This window comes from Fonsecaea nubica (genome assembly GCF_001646965.1).
Source record: "Fonsecaea nubica strain CBS 269.64 chromosome Unknown Scaff9, whole genome shotgun sequence".
Lineage (NCBI taxonomy): Eukaryota > Fungi > Ascomycota > Eurotiomycetes > Chaetothyriales > Herpotrichiellaceae > Fonsecaea > Fonsecaea nubica.
Window position 1 is genome coordinate 73,016 of NW_019173682.1, and position 19,970 is coordinate 92,985.

A 19,970-nucleotide genomic window follows, 5' to 3' on the forward strand; every position below is an offset into this window, starting at 1 on the left:
CCAGCTGGCGCATAACCACGAGTCGCTCACGTATACAAGATCTAGCTTGATCCAGCCACACCTCACATACCTTGTGCGGTTGCCCGCAGCTTCAGCCCGCCACGCTACAGGGCCGCAACCTGCTGATAGCCGCTTCCACTCGCTCTTGCGCCGAAATGTCCAACTTCGAGTCCCTGGTTGATCTGATTGTTCGGCAAGATGAATCCGAAGCCGCCCCGGCTTGTGAGACAGGCAACGAGTACGATGGTCGCATCGGCTTACGGGTAGCCGCGCTTTTCATCATATGGGTCACTTCGTCGATAGGCGCGGCATTCCCCATCTTTGCAAACAGGCACAAAGGGCTGAAAGTGCCCAGCTGGGTGTTTTTCATCTGCAAGTACTTTGGGTCTGGAGTCATTATCGCAACCGCCTTCATCCACCTGTTAGCTCCTGCCAACGAGGCATTGACCGATCCATGTCTGACTGGACCCATAACGGAATATTCATGGGTCGAAGGTATCGTGCTGATGACTGTATTCGTACTCTTCTTTGTTGAGTTGATGGTCATGAGATACGGCAATTTTGGTGGACATGCTCATGACCACGGCGACGATGGACATAGCCATAACGAAACCCACACACCTCCCTTCGACCTTGACAGGTCCACCACCAACACAGAAATGACGAGCGCTGCCGATTCGTCGCCGTACAAAGATAATCCCACGTCCGTGAGCATGCCACTATCTACTCGTGTATCTCGGGCTCAAAGTACGCATGTGCCTGGAGAAGATCACTTGGGACATGTCCGTGAACACAGCGAAATTGAGGAAGCGGCCAACCCGTTCAGCCTCGAGGATTACAAAGCACAAATGACGGCAATTTTCATCCTCGAATTCGGCATCGTCTTTCACAGCGTCTTCATCGGACTAACGCTTGCTGTGGCCGGCAGCGAGTTCAACACCTTGTTTATCGTCATCATTTTCCACCAGACCTTTGAGGGACTGGGTCTGGGGTCCCGGCTGGCGGTAACGCCGTGGCCGAAGGGTCGACAGTGGACCCCATACATCTTGGCCTTGGCTTATGGCTTGAGCACTCCGCTGGCCATCGCCATCGGTCTGGGTGTGAGGAAGAGCTATCCTCCCAACTCACAAACAACACTCATCGTGAACGGCATCTTTGATTCGGTGTCTGCTGGCATTCTGATTTACACTGGCTTGGTGGAGTTGATGGCCCATGAGTTTATGTTTAGCAATTCGATGCGAAAAGCGAGCATTCAAACGGTGATGGCGGCGTTTGTCACCATGTGTCTCGGTGCCGGACTGATGGCCCTACTTGGCAAATGGGCTTAGTGAGCTATCGGTATGAAATTTTTTGTTGAAGAGTGTGGCATTTGAACATGTAAAATGTGGAATGCCGGGCTCATGTGTATGTCGACTTTGACCGGACATGGACCAGGTCAAGGGATGAAAATAAATCAATGATACCCTGAGAGAATCTAGCCATAGAGCTAGATTTAGTTGCGCGACCAGAATAGACATGCGCCATTCAATTCCAAGTGATGCGAAAAAAGATTCTTCATGTTTCTGCTAAAAAGCTGGCGGTACGGGCTTAAAGTGACTGAGGATGTATGTACGTACCTAGCCAAGCGACTACATACCTCGTACTCGGGACAGATATACTTTACTATAATACTGTACTATACGAGGTGCTGGTGACACCATACCATACCATACCATACCTACCTACCTATAGGTAGTTTGAGGTACCTTGGAAGCAAGTAGGGAGGGAACTGCCTACCTACCTACCTACAGTACACTACAGCGTACTATACTATACTACACGATACCGGGCTCCGGGAATGAGAACAAATAAACTCCTGTCAAGTTACTAGTATTTACCTCTAGTAGACAGATAGATAAATAGATGGATACCCAAATCCCTCCACCATCCCCACCCAACCCTCCCAGGCCAAATCCCCAGGCTAAATACCGAGAAAAAGAATCAACTATCCCGACCCTATCGGGGGAGAAATCCTTCATACGTACCAAGAGAATGGTATTTCTATTCTCCTCTTTTCTTTTTTGTTCGCCTCTTTTTCCCGTGTAATTACACCTCCCTGGGCGGGGGACAGGACAGAGGGGGATCATTCATTCCGCCAGCACTGGTCTTATTGTTACCGTTACTGTACCGGATCTTTTCTTTAACTCATTGCGGCAAGAATTAGGGGTGTGAAACCCATTTTGATGGCCCGTTCGTCCTCTCTCGATATATTTCCCCCAAACCACGTCACCCTTCCCGCGCGAGAATACCGAATAGTCGCCCATTGTCGACGACGCACCTGGATAGGTCCGAACTTGATTCATCCCCACCGGTGCCCGTGGTACTAATGTCCTCGGATCTACGCACGTTGTATTCACGGTCATCCACCCTGCAGGCCTCGGGTGCTATGCATTTCGGGCGCGCGAGAGGTCCGTGACAACCTAGTTCGGGGAGAATTTCGGTCTCCATTTTGATGTCGTCGCAAGGCACGCCGCGCATGCTGGCAATGATGAGGGCGGCTTCGAGACAGGGCGTGCTGTTTGCCGTGAGGGGCGGCTGGCAGAGTCTTTGCTTGGATGGGGCGGGAGAGACAGCAGGGGATGGGGTGGAAGATGGGTGACGTGCGGTTGATGATATCTCAAGGTCGGAAGTGGCAAAGTTCGAGGATGGAGGCGAAGGCATCAGCGCCGGGGTATCGTCTGCCTCTTCAACTAGTGGAGTCCAAATACGATCTTCGTGCGTTTGACCGTTGACTGCTGCGACGTCGTGCACACTGAATGAGCTCGGAGGCGGTCCGGACACAAATGATGGAGGTCGTGAAGAAAACACAGTTGTCGTCGAGTTCGTCATTTTATTGCTGGTTGGCTTGGCGACTATTTCACGAAGCTGACTTGGTGGTGCTGGCATGACCGTAAAGGGAGTGCCCTGTGCGAATGTCTTGCCGTCGAACACACGGCTCTTCCTTGTTGGGCCGGTGCGTCTGATCTTCCGTCGTCCATCATCACAGGAGGGACCGTCCACCTTGTCTTCCCTCTGCGGAAAACCGCTGGAACGCCCGGCCAAGGACCTCTGCAGAATTTCGTTCTGCTCCCGCAAAGCCTTGACTTCCTCTCTCAAGACACGATTCTCCTCCGCAACCCTGCGTGCTGCCAGTTGCACTTCTGCAGTGGCCTGCACGCCTTGGGCTTCGTAAGCGCGTATACGGCGCTCGAGGTCTTCAATGTACACCTGTCGGCGGGCGCGGCAGCGCCGTTGGTTAATCGTGTTGCGCTTGGCTTGGGGGACCTCCATTGGCGGCACTGATCGCGAAAGATCTATGGCTATGGGAGGAAAACTCGAGTCTGGCCGTAATGCTGATTCCTGGGCGCTCATCTCCACTGGAGTATAAGAGCCCATGATGTGAGGCTCATTATTCATCCGCGGCGTGCCTCCGCTCTGAGGTGGAGAGTCGCGATCAATAATCATCCGCGTTTATGAATCAACGAGCCAGAAGCGCGCTCTTTACAACATCAACATGAATATGAGTGCGTGGACACAGTGGTTTGGAAGCCAGCTGGTATGGTTGGTTGGTCGGAGGGAGGATTGTCGTTGGCGGGCAGCGACGGCACGAAAAAACGATTTTGCGTCTTTTTTTGAGCAGCACCACCACCAACAGCACAAACACGTCTAAAGCGGCAAGACGCCAAGAGCTTGTCACCCCTGCGCTTTGATTCGTCCGGCGGCTACTTGTTTTCCATGTCCTTCTCATCCACAAATTCAATGGCCATGGGTTGACCTCGTCCTCGATTGTCCACTAGTTGTCCCCATGAGCCGTGTCTCGCTATGCTGTGGCGGAAATACCAACCATGAGATTGCATATTTCCCCTTACCGCATCAGTACCGGTTGTACGCGGGTCCTTATCCTACGATGCCAGGCCAATAGCTGCCAGGCCGTGACACACCCCTTGATGTATTAAACCTGAGCACGATACCTCCAGATCGGGACACTGTCTATTCCAATACGTGTCACGTTGGAAAGCCCAGGAGTTCGCCACCTCAGCCTAGTTTGCACAATCTTGTCAATATTGTATCGAGCTTCGTGCAACAATGGACGCCGCCACAATTTATCAGACTGTCAACACCAAGTATTCCGACCTCGCCTCTCGTGCCGATCTTAGTGAAGTCCAGGCATCCAAAAGCACACACATTGCAGCATCTTTCGGCTATTCGTCGGAAGACCTGGCGTCCCTCCCCACCGGGACGAACCTTGGCCTCTCATGCGGAAATCCACTCGCGACAGCGAATCTTCAGCCCTATGAGAATATGGTTGACCTCGGATCGGGAGGAGGGCTTGACTGTTTGATCGCGGCCAAGCAGATGTTGGCGAAAAGTCCCTCGCCGAGTGGGAAGATATATGGCATCGACAGGAGTGAAGCAATGATTACATTGGCGAGGAAGAATGCCACGAAAACAAACCTGCCAGAGAGCCTGGTGAAATTCATCCAAGCACCAATCACGGAGATTTCCCTCCGAGATTCCTCAATTGACCTGGTGGTCAGTAACTGCGTCATCAACCTGGTTCCGGACGAAGATAAGCCGATCGTCTTCAAGGAAATCTATCGACTCCTCAAGCCGGGTGGGCGGGTCGCAATCAGCGATCTTCTCGCAAAGAAACCCATGCCAGACCATCTACGACAAGACGCAGCTTTGCTGGTGGGCTGCGTCGCGGGTGCAAGCCTGGTTGACGAATATCGACATTGGATGGAGGAGGCCGGGTTTCAACATGATAGCATTGTCTTTATCAACACCGGGAGAGACTTGAACGTCTACCATGATGCGGAGGTCACGGCGCCTTGTTGTATGGAGGCGACCCTGTCGAAGAGTTGCTGTGAGAGCGGCACAGCGAGCGCCTGTTGCGTCGAGAAGAATGGTAGCGATCCTGTCAGCAAGGTTGACCTCAATGAATGGGTGGCTTCACATCAAATCTATGCCGTCAAATGACTGGCAGTCATCCAGCAACACCATGCAAGCAGGGCGTGTGATACAGAGCATGTTTTACCGGATGAGATCAAACGAGGAGTTCATGTAGCCTGAATCGACAATTCTTGATGTACCTCCACAATAATTCTTACCGAACCCCAACGGCCCTACAACAACACCACTTAGTCCTTATTTATGCAGTACTCCTTGTACATAGTAGCGCTGCGTGATGTTCAGGAACATCTGACCTTGTGCAGTAACTGGCGAGCTGGAAAGAAAAAGGGCCGATTTCAAGAAATAACAGTAATTAATAAATCCCCAAACTCCCCTGACCAATGACCATTGCACTTCGTACCCGATCGCGGTCCATCATCGGCGTTGTCCCCCGGAAACCACTGCGACATGTCTTGGTTGATTAGTATCCAAGTTACGAGGGACCTCATTCAGCATTTAGCGAGTGGAAGTGTGACTTTGTAATATTCAACTACTATTTCCCATTTGCGCACGATCGAGAGAATCCCCGGGATCAAGCTTGACACAACAAGAAAGAAAAAAAAAAAAAGAAAGGCACAGGTCACATCACATCATCCAGTCATCTAGGCATCTAGCCAGCTAGTCATACAACCAGCCATGCCCCTCTACGACGTCGAGCACGTCGTCGCCCTGACAGCGGACCAACAAGAACGCCTCGCGAGGGCCTTTACCGACCTGCACTCGACGCGGTTCCGGACGCCCCGGTTCTTCCTCAACGTGCGCTACACGGACTGTTCGGGACAGGTCGTGTTCCGCAACGGGCGGCGCGCCGTGTATAACCGGGTGATACTGCGGACGCGGGCCGGGGAGCAGCAGCAGCGGTCCAAAGAACTCTACGACGAGCACTGCCGGGACGTGATCAAGGCGTGGGAGGACATCGTCGGGAGGCAAGGCGAGTTGGGACTGAGGACGGTGTGGGTGATGGCGGCGCTGACGACGGCTGTCGAGTGCGGGATCGCCAGGCCAAAAGTGAGTGATACAACAACACCACCATCCATATCTTGTAACAATAGTCGAAACCCCCCAACCCCCCTTTCTACCCAGTCTGGGGCAGCTTCTCTTTCTCTGGCTTTTTATCTCTCAAAAACTCACGTCACTCAAATCTCTGTGATCCAGGTCGGCGAGGAAGACGAGTGGCTCAAGGCAAATATGGACGAATTTCGCAGACTGGCAGCAACTGGCGACGAGGACTTTGTGGAATTGGTCCAGGAACTCGACTCCAGAGGTCGATGAATCCTCAATCTAAGGAGATAGAGCAATTGTTAATCCTAGATTCCCCCTTCTTCCCATGAACAAAGACCCGCTTTCATGAACTAAATGTGTCCCTGTCTGGCATGTGTCCATCACCCTCATTCCTTCGCCTCATGCCGTTTCTGCACCTCTCAAGAAGCCCTTCCCCAGATCATCCTCTCTTCAACTCAACATCGGTGACTTAAACCCCCCATTCACAATGAATTGAAAGAAGGCTCGGCCTGCCAAGCGTAGTTGTTTTCGTGTTCTTTGTCCCTCGGTGGGAAAGTAAAAGGGCGGTGAGAGCGAGGGTAAACCAGATAAAGAGAATGTTCTTAGTGGCCCTGCGAGGTGACTCGAATATTGTTGCTCGGAGTTGACGTTACTCTTGCTTTTCTTGTCGTCGCATCATGTCGTCGTACAAACATGAAACATCACAATGACTAAATCTGTCAAAATAAAATAAAAAAACGAAAACGGCAATCCCTAAAGAAAACATCGCATCAATAACTCCTTCCGTACATGACCCCCCCCATCGGCCCCTGATGAGGTTGCGGTGGTCGAGTGGCACTAGGGCTGGCAGATGCCACAGGAGGACGATGAAACATATTCACCAGCTTCCGGCCGACAGTGGGTTCAATCTCGGTGCCATCTCGGGCAATCTTCACCTCACGATTCGCATTCAGTGAGTTTCGGAGACCTCTGGTCCTGTAAAAAGGCAGACGATCCGTCGACATCCACTTGATCTTGAAGGGCTTCCCAAAAGTCTGTGGCGTCGCTGGACTGGTTGATTCATAGCCTTCTCCTGAAACATTGCCGGGGTCATCATCTGTATGTTGCTCTTCTTTCTCTTTCCCCTCTGAGTCTGCTTCCCAGAAGATTGTCCCTCTAGCCGAGTCGTCGATGATTCGTCCCTTGGGTGCGGTCGCCGTAGCCGGTGTCGGTATGGTCAAAGGCAGGTCTGCTGGACTAGGCTCTCGCGTCTCCGGTCGTGGCTGGTATTCGATATTCGCCGCGGCCTCGTCGCCGATCGCCGATTCCATCCGCGCATATCCAAAGTACTCGCCGGACTTGTTTGCTGAGAAGACGAGGTAAACATTCTCTGCGGTCTAAAAACTGTCAATGGCAAAGTCGATACATTCCCATCAGTCTTCACACTTACCTGATACGCATTGTTCAACACGGCCTCATTGTGCGCTTGCGTTGCCCATATTCCGCTGACGACGCTGCGCTCCAAATCCTCAATGGTCAAGCTTTTTACCACGAAGAACCTCTCCTTCACCTTCTCTATGGGTTCTGGCTCTGTTGTAATTGTCCCGTCAACCATCGATGTTTCATTGGGCGCTGTATCGGCCTCGGTTGTCGCTTCGGTAGATGTCGTTGGTTGTTGGCTCGCAGTTTGCGATGATGTTGCTGTTGCAGAACTTCCACGCCGTAACCGGCAAACCAGTCGCACCCCTTGGAACCGCGAGTCGTGGAAGCGAGCCATCGCTGCTGCGCAGCTAGCCTCGGTCTTATAGTTGACAAAGGCACAGTTGCTCTTCGAGATCAAGAAGACGCTCTCGATTTCTTCAGTCGCATCCCTTGCGAAGTGATCTTTGAGGTCAATTATATGTGTCGCGGGGGGTAAGTTGCCAACCCAGAGGGCATGACCAGATTGCCTTGGTTTCCTTGGAGGGCCTCTGAGCACGGATGTCTGTAGTGACGAATTTGAGCTAGATCTCCTGACTATATGCAGGTCAGATGTGTCAGTCACGCACAGACCCCTCAACGCGGTAAGACTTTCCATACCTTGAGAATTTGATTGTGGATAAACCCCTGCTGCCTGAGATTGTGCAAGACTGTTGTCAAGCCGGAGTTGTGGCACTGGATAGGCGGTTGGCAGCCGGGAGCCATAGGGTGAAATGTAGCCCGCGGTCCCATGTGGTTGTGAAAACTGTGAATGCGGATGTTGTTGACCAGCCGCTCCAGGATTGTGCATCATTGGCTGCTGTACCATAAACGCTTGATTTAGGTACGATTGAGAGCCGCCTGGGCCTCCTGGGTTGCCAACAAATTGCGGATAAGCCGCTCCTTGCTGCTGCTGCCGCGACGGCGTTCCTTGCACATACTGCGACGGGTACTGTTGAGCATATGGGGGGTTGATATGAGCGGCAGTCTGACCTGCAAATTGCGGCCCTTGGTGATATTGATACATGACGGATGGATTATTGGAAGCGGAGGGTTGGTAAGGTTGGGTATATGGCGACTGTTGATACTGGCGCATCTGGTACTCTGGCAGTGCCGCCGCGACACTCGACATATCGAGTCCTGCCGTGCTTGCATAGTTCCCAATGGCAAACTGCTGTCGAGGATATGGTTCGAACTCCATATTGGCGGGTTGTCCCGAAGGGGGATTCGGAACGGGTAGAGACGTTTGTGGAGGCCGCTCTGCAAAAGTCAGTCCTGTCGACCACAACACTGGGGGAAAAGTGACCTCTTGATAGATGCTCGTCGCTGTCACGCAATCTGGGATTTTGTCGAAGGGGAGGCTCGTCGCCCATACCGAAACCCTCAAATATAACGGGAAGTGTATAGTAGTGCTGTACCCAGAAGACAGCCATCGGTCAGTCCATATTGCCCCAAACGGTGAGACACAAACGAATTAAGCGCCAAAAGATGGTACCTCAAATAGGTATACCTAAGCTAGAAGTGAAGTCGATCTTGTTCGAACCGAGCAGGAGGCTGAGCACGGATCAGGAGAGATCCGAATGATCTCGTTGGTTGTTAAGAGGAATTCTGTTGAGGGCTCCTTTATCTTGTTCGTATGTCCAAGAAAGGAAATGAAACAGCCAGCTCGGCGCCAAATTTGGAAATGAGCGTGCTTGACAAGGGTCCTCGAGGGTGTTTCAGAGGGCTAGACAGAGAAGCAGTCAGAACTATTGGTCTGAGTAATGGTGCGCAAAAGATGAGCTCTGGTGAGAGAAGAAGACTCATGTCCAACCGTGTCTCATATCTGTCCTGAGCGGCATGGATGTTAATGACTAGGGGGGCCATAGCGACGCACATTCTACTCAAGCCTTTGGCACATAGCAAGTAAAATTCGACAACGGCTTCAGGGTCCACTTCAAGCTGGTGGCTGATGGAAGAGTCCACTGTATGATTGGGGGTAGCGGGAATAGAGCCCTGGTCGAAGGCGTAGATGATCAGGAGTGAGGAAGACTCCAACGGTATCGCGATATCCGAGACTGAGAGGATGCCGAGGATCGATAGTTCTTTTTCACCAGGAGAATATTCCAGGGAGCTTTTACCCGGGAGCGAAACGAACAGACCGCAGAGTCCGTGGTTTGTCAACGGTGGATGGAACGGTCAAAACAAAGAGCGTGTATTGGCTCGGATCATATATGCGATACTGTGTACTAGTAAAGGGACAATTGTGGATATAGAACAAGACGGCGGTAATGCGCGACCACCAATGCTGGTACAGAGTAATCGATCTGGACCCAAGGGAGCAACTTACCGTCAGACCACAAGTGGCTGAAGAAGGCTCTTGCCCTGAGCTATCGCTCGGAAGTCGTTGCCCTAGCGGGGGTTCGCAGACAGAACAGCACAATGGGAGGCCTCCAACCTGTGAGATCCGCAGGGCTGCTAGAGCTGGTACGGAGTTCTTCGTACGTTTGTTTTTGCATGGCATGTGGATCAGTGGGGGACGTGGTCTGGCTGCGTGGAATTTTCTCTCATCTGTCCATTTCGAAGCTAGTGCTGCCATAACCTTGGGCGATCCAGAAGGAATTTTTGTTCATCTGGTTCGTATACCTCGACGATGGATCATGGTATTGGCAGGCAGGCAGGCAAGGAGGAGCTCGAAAGAGAAGACTTGAAAAATACTAGTGAGTACCAAGGGAGTCCGCAAAAGGGATCCGCTGAGCCACGAAGCCCGAGTTAGAAAGTGTGGCAACGTTCGACAGGGGTAGTGAAGTCGCAAGATGTAGGCCTCATGGACTGTAATTCGCTAGATAGGTGAATCGCCTGTCCGTCGCTTATTGCAATAGGCACAGACCGCGGGCAGGGTCCCACCTAATAGTGTGAAGCCTGTTTGCAGTAGTGATTGCGTGCCCATCAGGACGGGGGGATGCCAGACGGAAAGGCGGCGGTCCTGCATGTTTGGGACGACTAGGGTATTCCGGTCAAGGGTCAGTGTCGGGTACCGTCAGCAGCTACATTTGTGCGGTGCAGAGTTCAGCTGACAATTGGGTGGTGCTGGGTTCTTTCAAGTTGTGGCAGGTTGGGGCCTAAGTGGGCGCAAAGTAGATCCTGAATTGAGCTCTTTGGGAAGTTCTGGACCGTCCAAGGATAGGCAAGCCACACTCCGAACGTTGTGAGTTTCTGCTCCACTGTTCGGCTTCTGCGGCGATCTGGATTCCTTGCAAGTGGACAACTGTCGAGAACTGCCACAGTCTGATTGTCACTCAGAATCACACCAAATGGTACGAAACGTCATTGAAAAACGATTTTGGTTATCCAGAATGTACCACAGCAAAGCTTATCTTACGTTTTGTTGTATTCACCGCAAAAACCAAACGTGACAAATGCTGCCTCGGTGTAGATCAGACTTGGAACTGTTTTGGCGTTCACGCGATCGGCTACGAAGTGGGAGTGCCAATACGGTCGGAGGAGCCCCCGCAGTGGACGGGAAAATCTTTTCGCGTCGCTGTGTGTTTAGATGACAGAGGGTGTTGTATTGGAGACCGCCGTTAGGCCCGGCGCAGGGATATTCCATGACCTCTGCACAGATGAGAACACTCTTTTTTCCAAATAACTGCTGCCCGTTTGTCCCCAACCCAAAAGTATGACGGTAGAATGGCATCATTGGCAGACGATCGCTATGCACGACGAGCCTTGCTATTGTTAGAACGACGCAGGAACGGTCAAAAAAAATGATCATCACCTTGTACAGACTGTTCCGTGTCAATCAGCAATTTGCGTCTGGCCCAAGTTCGTGGCATGCTGTCCGAATGGTCCTTTGGGTCGAAGGTTGGGTGGCAACAACAATGTTTCTCCAGTTGATGTCGATCATGTGGCGGAAACGGCACCACAGAACGAACTTGTCTTGGGTCATAGAGAGAAGATCCGAAGGATGTGTTCCAGATGAGTGGCTGGACGTTTGCCTGTGGCTGAGCAGCTTGGGTGTCAAGGGTGTCAGGGTGTCTCCAGGATTCCGGAGCAGGGTCCTGCTCGACCCGATGAAAAAGAAAATATGGAGAATGAAAAGATGCGATTGTTGTGCATTTCCCATCTGTTGGAGTTGCCACAGAAAGTCTAGCGATCTTCGGAATGGAAAATCTATCCAGCGAACCCGGGGCTTGCGTCATAGGCTTGGCACCACTAGTGTCCTTGTTCCAACCTCATTTCTTCATCCACCTGATCATCAGTGCCTATCACTTCCACTTCCTATATTCGAAGATGCTGATCGCTAAAGGAATGGAAAGTCCTTCGCAGCTAGGCTCCCATGAATGTCTCTGTTGTCTGAAAACATTCTCCCTGTCTGTAACGGTCTTGTACACCAAATTAGCCCATCAGCAGCACCTGGAAGGTTTCGCCGGTACTCAATACCGTCTGTTCAGTTCCTCGTCCTTATGCCATAATTAGAGCGCCAGAGTCCCGTATCGTCTATCGACAGGCCAAGAGGCGACTGAGACACTTTCCCCCCTGCCCTCTTCTGACTCCCTGGCAGCTTTCCGACTGGCCTCACTGATTCGAGCTATTTACCATTGTCCCCGTCATCCCCATCCGCAAAGCCTGTCCCAGATCTAACCAGTTGAGCCCATTCTTCCAAAGCCCCATGCATTTGCCACTGGCCGTTTCGCTTCCCTGACCTCTCCACCATGCTGTGGCTCAGGCGATGCTGCCCTCCCACATGTCTCTAGCTAGCGTTGGGCGCGGTTCGCGCTAAGCAGACTTCCGCGCCCTGTACACTCAATTTCGGCATCGTGCCTATACGAAGAAATCTTCGAATCCTTCCCTCATGAGACGAGATGCTAATTCAGGATACGATCAACATAACCAAAGGTCGGCGTCTCCGACCATGTCTTTCAGCAGTTGTGTAAAGGGAAGTGATCGTCTCTCGGCCTTCAGGATTGCTCACTTCGTACAGGTACTTTTGTCCTTTAGGAACTTTCGGCAACTGTGGCGGGAACAAAGAAGGGCAATGGAACTGCGCAAGAAGGCTTTGCTGCGAAGAAGAAAAATCACACCACTCGGCGGAGCGAAGCAGAACGACCCGGATCGGCAGTGTCTGCCATGTGTGGTCGATAAGAATGCGTTTCAGGTTCCTGAACCGTACCTTTGGCTGGCGAGACTTGTTGTGGCAAGGAACCTGCAGCCAATGATGTTGTAAGACTGTGAGAAGCCTGTCTTTTCGGCTAACCCAATCATCATACAGAATGGTCTATTTCTGAAAATTTGGCGACATCCACTGTCGACTATTGAAACAGTTCACATACTACACATCACAGTGGCACTGAGGGTTGTGGATAGTGGGACTGTCGTCGCAAATGGACAACGTCTGCATGAATTCAAACCGGCTGAGTGTCAACGGCTTCAACGGCCGGGTTTGTCCGGCAATGAGCACGGGCCCAATCAGAGCGTCACTGCAAGAATCTGAGAAGGGCCTTCTTCCTCCACTGTTCCACTGATTGGTTGCCTGAGGCTGCTGTTCCTCAGAGGTATCGGGGTCGATCGTGAGTTCTGACTTTCTATTCGCTCGAGAATGTATCTGGGCTTCTCACTCCGTCCAAATATGTCCCATCTCCTCGGCCTGTCAAGTCACTACAGCACACCAGTATTTCGGAAGGAAGGTTTTTAAAGACCTTTGACTCTGCATTCACGACGGTGGAGTGTTCAGTTCGCTAAATTATCGCAGGATCCTAGGTCTCCATGGCGCACCAATGGCATCCGCGAATGCCTACTCGATATGCCCCTGAAGGAAGACGAGTATTTGCTTGTTTCTGGGTAGAAATCCCTTTTCGTCCACCGCGATTCCACAGCTTTTGTGTCTTCCTGCGTGACGAAAATTTGTTTGATATGCTCGCGTTCTTCAATCCCTTCGCTCGAAGGTTTGATTGGGCTACAAGGATTCGCTAAGCACGTCACTTACCTACGAGAAACACCCAAGAGACTTCAGAACTCGCTTCCAACAAAACGTGGCCATCCAATGCTTTATTGAACCATCAATCTACTTTCTATAGTTGCCTCACCAACAAGGAGCGCCCCTACAGATATCTCGACTGATTTGAGGTCAAGCTGAAATGAACCGATCCCTGACTGTCTGCATACGTTGCGATCTAGCCGCCACTATTGCCCTACCCGCTCCGATATCTAACGGTCCTTGATCCAAGTCACCAATCACTGATTATCATGCACTCCCTCCAGGCTTGTCTGACCCGCTATGGTGCCACTTGTCTTTCCGAACTCAGGGACACGCACCGCAGCAGCGCTGTGAGGTCGACTCATGAGCTTGTGAGGGTGAGCGGTTTGCCAACACTGCGAAGATTTCCTTGTGGGAAGTTGTGGAGCATTTCTTAGCGCTTTCTCCCCGAGGAACCAAGTTCTCAGGCTATTGAAGGACTCCCGTCTTTCCCAAGCTCGCTTGTCGTCCCTCGTTCTCCAAAGTCCAAAATTGCTGAACCCATTCCCATCACATCCACATTTTCTGTCACCTTCCCTTGTTGAATACACCACCGCAACTCCTTACTCCTGCATCTGGCCTGCCTTGGATACTCTTCCGCGCCCTGGTCTTGTCTTGCCAGACTCTATTCTTATCCCAACTGACTAGACAATCGTCTCGAAACCCCTGAATGGCTTGTATCATGGCCCTCTTGGGGTTCGCTGACGAATCCAGGGGCAAAGGAATTGACACATCCAACGAAACATCTGGCTACACCCATCAGTGTGAAGTTTCAATCTCCCCGGGTCTTGCTGCTTTTCCCCTGGATTTTGACTACATTTTCTCTTCTCCCAAAGACGTAGAGATGCCCCGTTGAGAAGATACGAGCTAACCCCACCCCTTGTTCGCGCAGCTCGTCCTGCTCTATCGCTCGTTCATATCCCCAGAATTCGTTACACATGTTAGTTGTTGGTTTGACGAATCCTCCTCCTCGGAGACCACCCAGAAGAAAAAACAAAGGCACCCGCCAATGGACCACGCATGTCCTCTTCTCTGAGGACTCTCCAGACCGCGTCTCGCTGCGCCTCCATGCAGAGGCAGAGTCTCACCATATTATGGCGGAACTTGAATCGATCGTTGACAAAAAATAGTTTATGCAATGGAAAAACACACAAACACACACATCTCTCACCATTCATTCGATAGGAGGAAGCGAACTGTCACCGCCTCATATCGAATGGAGGGAGATCTGACTGACTCCGGTCAGCCACGAGAGCAACATACCGGGTACAGCAGGGACTTTCCTATTTAGTGAAGATTTAAAGAGCACTACAACCACGACAGTGACGGCGACGGTGACGATCGAGGAAGCGCAGTGTGCATATTCACAATCAGCATCAGGGCATAAAGGCGCAAGCAAGGCAGGCAGAGAGGAACATTTTTCCTTCTTTTCTCTGCGCATGTCAATCACACCATGCACCATGCACCATACCCATGGCGGTATAAAGGATTCAGAGACCGACGACTACTACTACATACAAGAAGAAGTGATGAGAAAACCAGGCAGCTACGACAAGTTTCCCATGGTTCTCCTACTTCTCCAGCTTCTTTTCTTGCCTGAAGAGACAATCATCCACATCAAAAGGGTGACTTGACTATGCGGTGGACTTGATCATACACCCTGGCTCAGGGAGTATAGTGCCACTGACTATTCTCTCGACTCTGGTAAATGCTTGATACGTCAAACCAAGGTACAGCGTGCCTCGGTGTATTCACTAAATAGTACCCAATACTCGTTATTACATTACATCTGCATCATCTTATGCTCCATCCAAAGCCGTTTCTTTATCCAAGTTGTGCTTTTCCCGTCTCCTGGATCGACAAAGTCGGCCACCCAAGGTGCTGCCAACCTGTATCTTTGTCGATTGGCCTCCTGGCCCGGAGGTCGCTGAGTCAAAGATCCAAACCTTCATTCCGCATAGATTTCGTAGCACCGGCAATGATACTTGCCACCACCGTAGGATATGCATTGACCAAACCCATTCGCAACAAACCCCTTTTGTGCCCACATAAACATCCCAGATCATGGCAACATGCATCATATAGTCATATTCAAGAAGAATCACTCCCCAGATATACCAGCTTTGTCTTGGAGCGAGTTCGTGGGGGAGTATCCAGCACCTCAAAAGAATCGCAAAGGATTGGGCCCATGACATCAAGATCCATTCTGGACCTGTAACGGTACTATCGTTCTCCCAGACTCGCCACTTTGCCCGCAAATCTTGCGCCTGCACTACCGCGCTTTTGAAGCTTGTTGGACCCGTCTGACGAAGAAGACAATGGGGAGACCCTGTGAACGATCGGCAACGGCCCTAGGGTGTCTGTGACACCGCCGTAATTGGATGTTGCGCGCGCTGTTCTCTGCTCAACATACAGCTGCGCGGCGGAAGATAGGGGTATGGCTGGAAGTTCGACGGGGATCTCGGCCCCATTCTGCACCAATAGCTCAGCCATTGGGAAGGCTCTGACAGCTCCCGCCGGTGTGCTCGAGTGGGAAGACACTGGACGAGCTGGGTCTGCAGCTGCGAGAGCCAGAAACACCGCATGGGTGTTCCTAGATCGATCGTGCGCGTTCACATTGGCCCGTTGGGCGATAGCCTTGAGGACTCCCTGAAGGTCATGCTTCTTGATTGAGGTCAGTAACGTATCGTCGGCAGACCCATATTGGGACACAGCCTCCACGTAAGCCCGCTCGACATATTTGGCCGTTATGAACTTCAGGCGCTGGTCACGGGTAGCGTTTGGCTCTGGCTTGAGAGCCCGATCAAGCCTTGCCTCCCAAACCATGTTGCTGATTCGATTACCGATCAGCATGAGAAGCTCGACGATATCGTTGGTAAAAGAGTGCACATCCAAGGTCAGGGATCGAATCTTGGAAACATGTGTACCCAGAGATCGATGAATCCCGCCACATTCAATGCACAGGATAATCCCCAGATTCAGAGATACCCACTCGACCTTCGCAGCCGAGCCACAATCAGCACAGAACTGGTTTCCATGGTCGTTGTTTCTGATCAGATCGAGCAGCTTGGACGGGTTCTCTTCGTAGCTGTTGCTGCTGGTCCTTGTGTAGGTGGGTCTAGCACCCACAGTAATACGCCGTGTCACTCCGCCCGCGTCACTTCGGTGCGAATAACCGTGCGGGCCCGATTGTGATGAGCTCTTACCACTGAACATCTGTCCAAATTCACGTCCGACGTGTTCTTTTCGACTTTGCTGAGGGACTTGCCCGCCGGCCTCGACGGCACTCTGCAGCGCGTTGTTGATTGCATTGATCCAGTTATTCATCTCATCCTCAGTTGTGGCTTGGTAAACTCGCTTATACTGAGGCGTGATGACTTCGAAGCAAAACCGACGCTCTGCATCTCGAGCAATGCGGACGGACGCCATGCGAAGGTCAATTGGCTCGCGATGCAGATCCAACTTGTCCTTCCAATTGCTGTATTCAGAGAGTTTCCCTTGATCAAGCACGATCCAGAATCTAGGAATGGTTAGTACTACCTCAAGGACAATTGGCGAAGAGCTTACTTGTGCCAGGCTCCTTTAGGGTCGATATGGGAGTTAGGTTTGCTTAATGCCCATAGCAGTCCTTCTTTACGATACTGGCCCACAGACGATTTGTCGGTCGTGGATATTGAGCTTTCATCAAGATCACGGATACCCTTAAACTTGCTCGGCGTTGGCGCGATGGAGGCTGCGCTCGGCGATGTCGATAGGACAGTGCCCGCAGGTAACGCTGAATTCGTCGTAGGCGATAAGGTTTTGATCGATGCATGGCCAAACTGGGAGCTGGTGCTATCCGCCCGGCTCAGATCAGTATCTGACTGATAGCCCCCATGGCCATTTTGTGCTGCCGCTTGAGCCGACGTCGGGGGAGGATGATGGGAATCGGGATCCACGGAAATTGGCCCATTCTTCTCGAGATTTCTTCTCTTCTCCTCTCTTTCCGTCCTTTGCAAGTTGTATTCTTTGTCAGCATCGGAGACCTCTTTGACGAGAGCATCCAACTGTGGAGTTAGGCTTTCCACCTTCTTCGCAGTGGCGAGGAATGCCTTGGCCTGGCCATTGGCATATTTTGTGAGCTGCGAGAGGAGCTCTTGTTCTTTGCGGCCACCGTGAAGATCTTGCATGAAAGTCGAATAATCGAATCGCTTGAGCTCAAAATTCTTCCTCTTGCTCTGATATTTAGAATCACTCTCTGCACGTTTCTTGTCCTTTAGAGAATCTTGCCTCTGACCAAGATACCGGCCCACGTAGGCGTAATAGTCTCGACTCTCATCGTCAAAGTCCTTTTTCTTTGCCTCGACTTGTTTGATGTCCATATTATACAGCTTTGAAATGGGATCGATGATCTGCTTCTGTAACAGCGTGCTGTTTCCCTTCTCATATTTCAGTATTTGTTGAGCAATGTTCAGAAAATAGTGGTCGAGAGCAGGCTTGAAAGCCGTTGCATTGGACATGGATGCCTCTTGAAGCGCTCGTAAAAACTCGGACATGGCCTGGTTGCACTCCACCTGTGCCTGCTGTGCCGCTTCGGCTTTCTTCAGCACCTTCTTGATCTGGACCTTCATAGTCCCCGTCTTCTGCTCCAAGGCCTTCATGGTGGCTCGGAAAACCGGGCCGTCCTCGACGGTGCTAACGTCTTCCCCCGGCCTTGCGCACTGGACGTCGATAACAGGGAGCGAAGGCGCCGAGGTTGGCGCACTGAGGAGGCTGTCTTTGGGCCGCATCGGTGGCGAAGCTGGAACCTGTGGCTCAGAAGGGCCCTCTGAGTCGCTGACCGCGGACTGGTATGACTGCGACGACGGCATCCTATGCCTCGGAGGCGGGATCGGTATTTCCAGGCCCGGAGAAGCAAGCGGTAATCCAGTTGAAAGGGTCGAGTTTTGGACCCAGAACGAAAAGGACGCGAGGGTATTGAGTCTGTGGGCTCTGGAATCATACTCAAGGAAACTGCAGCAGTTGCGCCAGCCTCCACCCTTGTCCTCTTGAGCCTTGGGGGGTTTCCAGTGCCAAGTCCATTCGTATGTAACCGCATGACTCCCATGCGTCCCAAAATCCCCGATAAACTGGACATTGGAATTCTTGTGTAGATTTGGGTCGGCGTGAAACTCGCGTGTTACGAGGGTATCCAGCTCTTTAGCATTCTGGGCATAGGCGAAAGTCAGCCCGGATATTGTTGCATCTACTGCGGGGGTAGCCGTCGAGGGAGTCGCAGGAAGGGGCCCGGAGTTCTGTCGCGTTATGAATGTGAAGTGGATTTCGAGTTCATCCTCAAGATCGAGCCTAGGAAGAAAAGAAAGGGCGGAGGAATCGGGATCCTTGTTAAGACGTTAGGACATGCGGTCCGTTGGGGGGCTTCGTTACCCACTTGAATATACGAAATGGGTCTGTAGTCCGTAGCATCTGGCTTTCCAAGTAGACGCAATGCTGGATAGGCATTGGGTACGATGCTCAAAAGACCTTTCCGTCGGCCATTGCTGACGACGATTGAGCTGATGGAGACTGGCGGCAGGTTGTTAGCCATAGTGGCGGGGGAAGGCAATGGGACCTACAGCGCGCTTGATCCTTCAAGTATAGCAGGGCGCCATCGTCAAGTCTGCTGCTGATGTTGCCCATCGCTGACTGCCTGCTATTCAGGCTCGAGAATTAGGATGCGCCAGGATGGGCGGTGGACTATTCGGAGGGGGTGTGAGCGTTGTGTCGGAGGAGAAGTCGCGGGGACGAGACAAAGCTGCTGTCGATACAGAAAAGGAAGACAGAAAGATTGATGCTAAGACTGCAATACTTGGAAGCGTGTTGAGGTATGTACAGATCAAGGTGAGAGAGTGACTTGAGTAATTAAATGATTGAGTACGAGGTAGCGGATCTGATTTGTCGAGGGGGGAAAGGCCGTACTCGTAGACGTAGACGACATGGGCTGCGCTGCGCTGCGCCTTCGATGTGAGACGATTCAATCAAGCGAAGGAAGGCGGATGCGGCGCCACCAGCGGCAGAACATCCAAAAGGTCACCCTTGGTTCCCCTCGCCAAGAGGAGTGTAATTTGACTCCACGGCCGAGCCTTGTTTGGGACGAGGGTGACGCCGCTCTACTCGGTACACCTGCCCAGCCGCAGCATGCGCCCCGCTAGGTGCGCGACCATCATGGCTCTGTCCAGTTACTGCAACGGTGACAACACTGATAATTTCAACCTCGCCATCAATCAACTACCCCTACGATCAGCATCCGGCGACCTCCCCAAACACCCAGGTCCCTATCCCTCCTATCGTCGCCCATGCGTGTATCCTCAATCATCTCAACGGAGATCAAGAACCAAGCTTCTCCAGAGACTGTACACTGATTGTGTGTAGAGGGAGACATGGTGGCCTTCGAGAGAAATGCTTCGGTAGAAGTCATACCGGTCTTTTGGGAGCTTGGTCATCTCGTGTATCAGTGTATGTCTGAGAGAAGCCATGGTACATCTCAGTGGCTTCTTGCACATATCTCTGTTTTCCCATCCTCGATCTTGAATAGGGGGATTTGAGT

General features: G+C 51.8%; 6 protein-coding genes across 6 annotated transcripts; 3 read left to right on the forward strand and 3 right to left on the reverse strand.

The window, feature by feature from the left end:
- Positions 1-155: 155 nt before the first annotated feature.
- AYO20_02104 (hypothetical protein) lies at positions 156-1,328 on the forward strand (the record flags this gene model as incomplete). The annotated part of the gene is made up of 1 exon (XM_022640410.1): positions 156-1,328. The coding sequence occupies one exon, from the start codon at positions 156-158 to the stop codon at positions 1,326-1,328; it is 1,173 nt and encodes a 390-aa protein (XP_022503467.1).
- A 937-nt stretch (positions 1,329-2,265) lies between these two features.
- AYO20_02105 (hypothetical protein) lies at positions 2,266-3,414 on the reverse strand (the record flags this gene model as incomplete). Its single annotated transcript, XM_022640411.1, has 1 exon — positions 2,266-3,414. One exon carries the CDS (start codon positions 3,412-3,414, stop codon positions 2,266-2,268), a length of 1,149 nt encoding a protein of 382 aa, XP_022503468.1.
- Positions 3,415-4,104: 690 nt separating this feature from the next.
- On the forward strand, positions 4,105-4,998 carry AYO20_02106 (hypothetical protein; the record flags this gene model as incomplete). Its single annotated transcript, XM_022640412.1, has 1 exon — positions 4,105-4,998. The coding sequence occupies one exon, from the start codon at positions 4,105-4,107 to the stop codon at positions 4,996-4,998; it is 894 nt and encodes a 297-aa protein (XP_022503469.1).
- A 609-nt stretch (positions 4,999-5,607) lies between these two features.
- On the forward strand, positions 5,608-6,243 carry AYO20_02107 (hypothetical protein; the record flags this gene model as incomplete). Its single annotated transcript, XM_022640413.1, has 2 exons — positions 5,608-5,979; positions 6,127-6,243. 2 exons carry the CDS (start codon positions 5,608-5,610, stop codon positions 6,241-6,243), a joined length of 489 nt encoding a protein of 162 aa, XP_022503470.1.
- A 500-nt stretch (positions 6,244-6,743) lies between these two features.
- On the reverse strand, positions 6,744-8,611 carry AYO20_02108 (hypothetical protein; the record flags this gene model as incomplete). The annotated part of the gene is made up of 3 exons (XM_022640414.1): positions 6,744-7,349; positions 7,403-7,968; positions 8,032-8,611. The coding sequence occupies 3 exons, from the start codon at positions 8,609-8,611 to the stop codon at positions 6,744-6,746; spliced, it is 1,752 nt and encodes a 583-aa protein (XP_022503471.1).
- Positions 8,612-15,628: 7,017 nt separating this feature from the next.
- AYO20_02109 (hypothetical protein) lies at positions 15,629-18,971 on the reverse strand (the record flags this gene model as incomplete). The annotated part of the gene is made up of 3 exons (XM_022640415.1): positions 15,629-16,925; positions 16,973-18,730; positions 18,826-18,971. The coding sequence occupies 3 exons, from the start codon at positions 18,969-18,971 to the stop codon at positions 15,629-15,631; spliced, it is 3,201 nt and encodes a 1,066-aa protein (XP_022503472.1).
- Between the last annotated feature and the right edge of the window lie 999 nt (positions 18,972-19,970).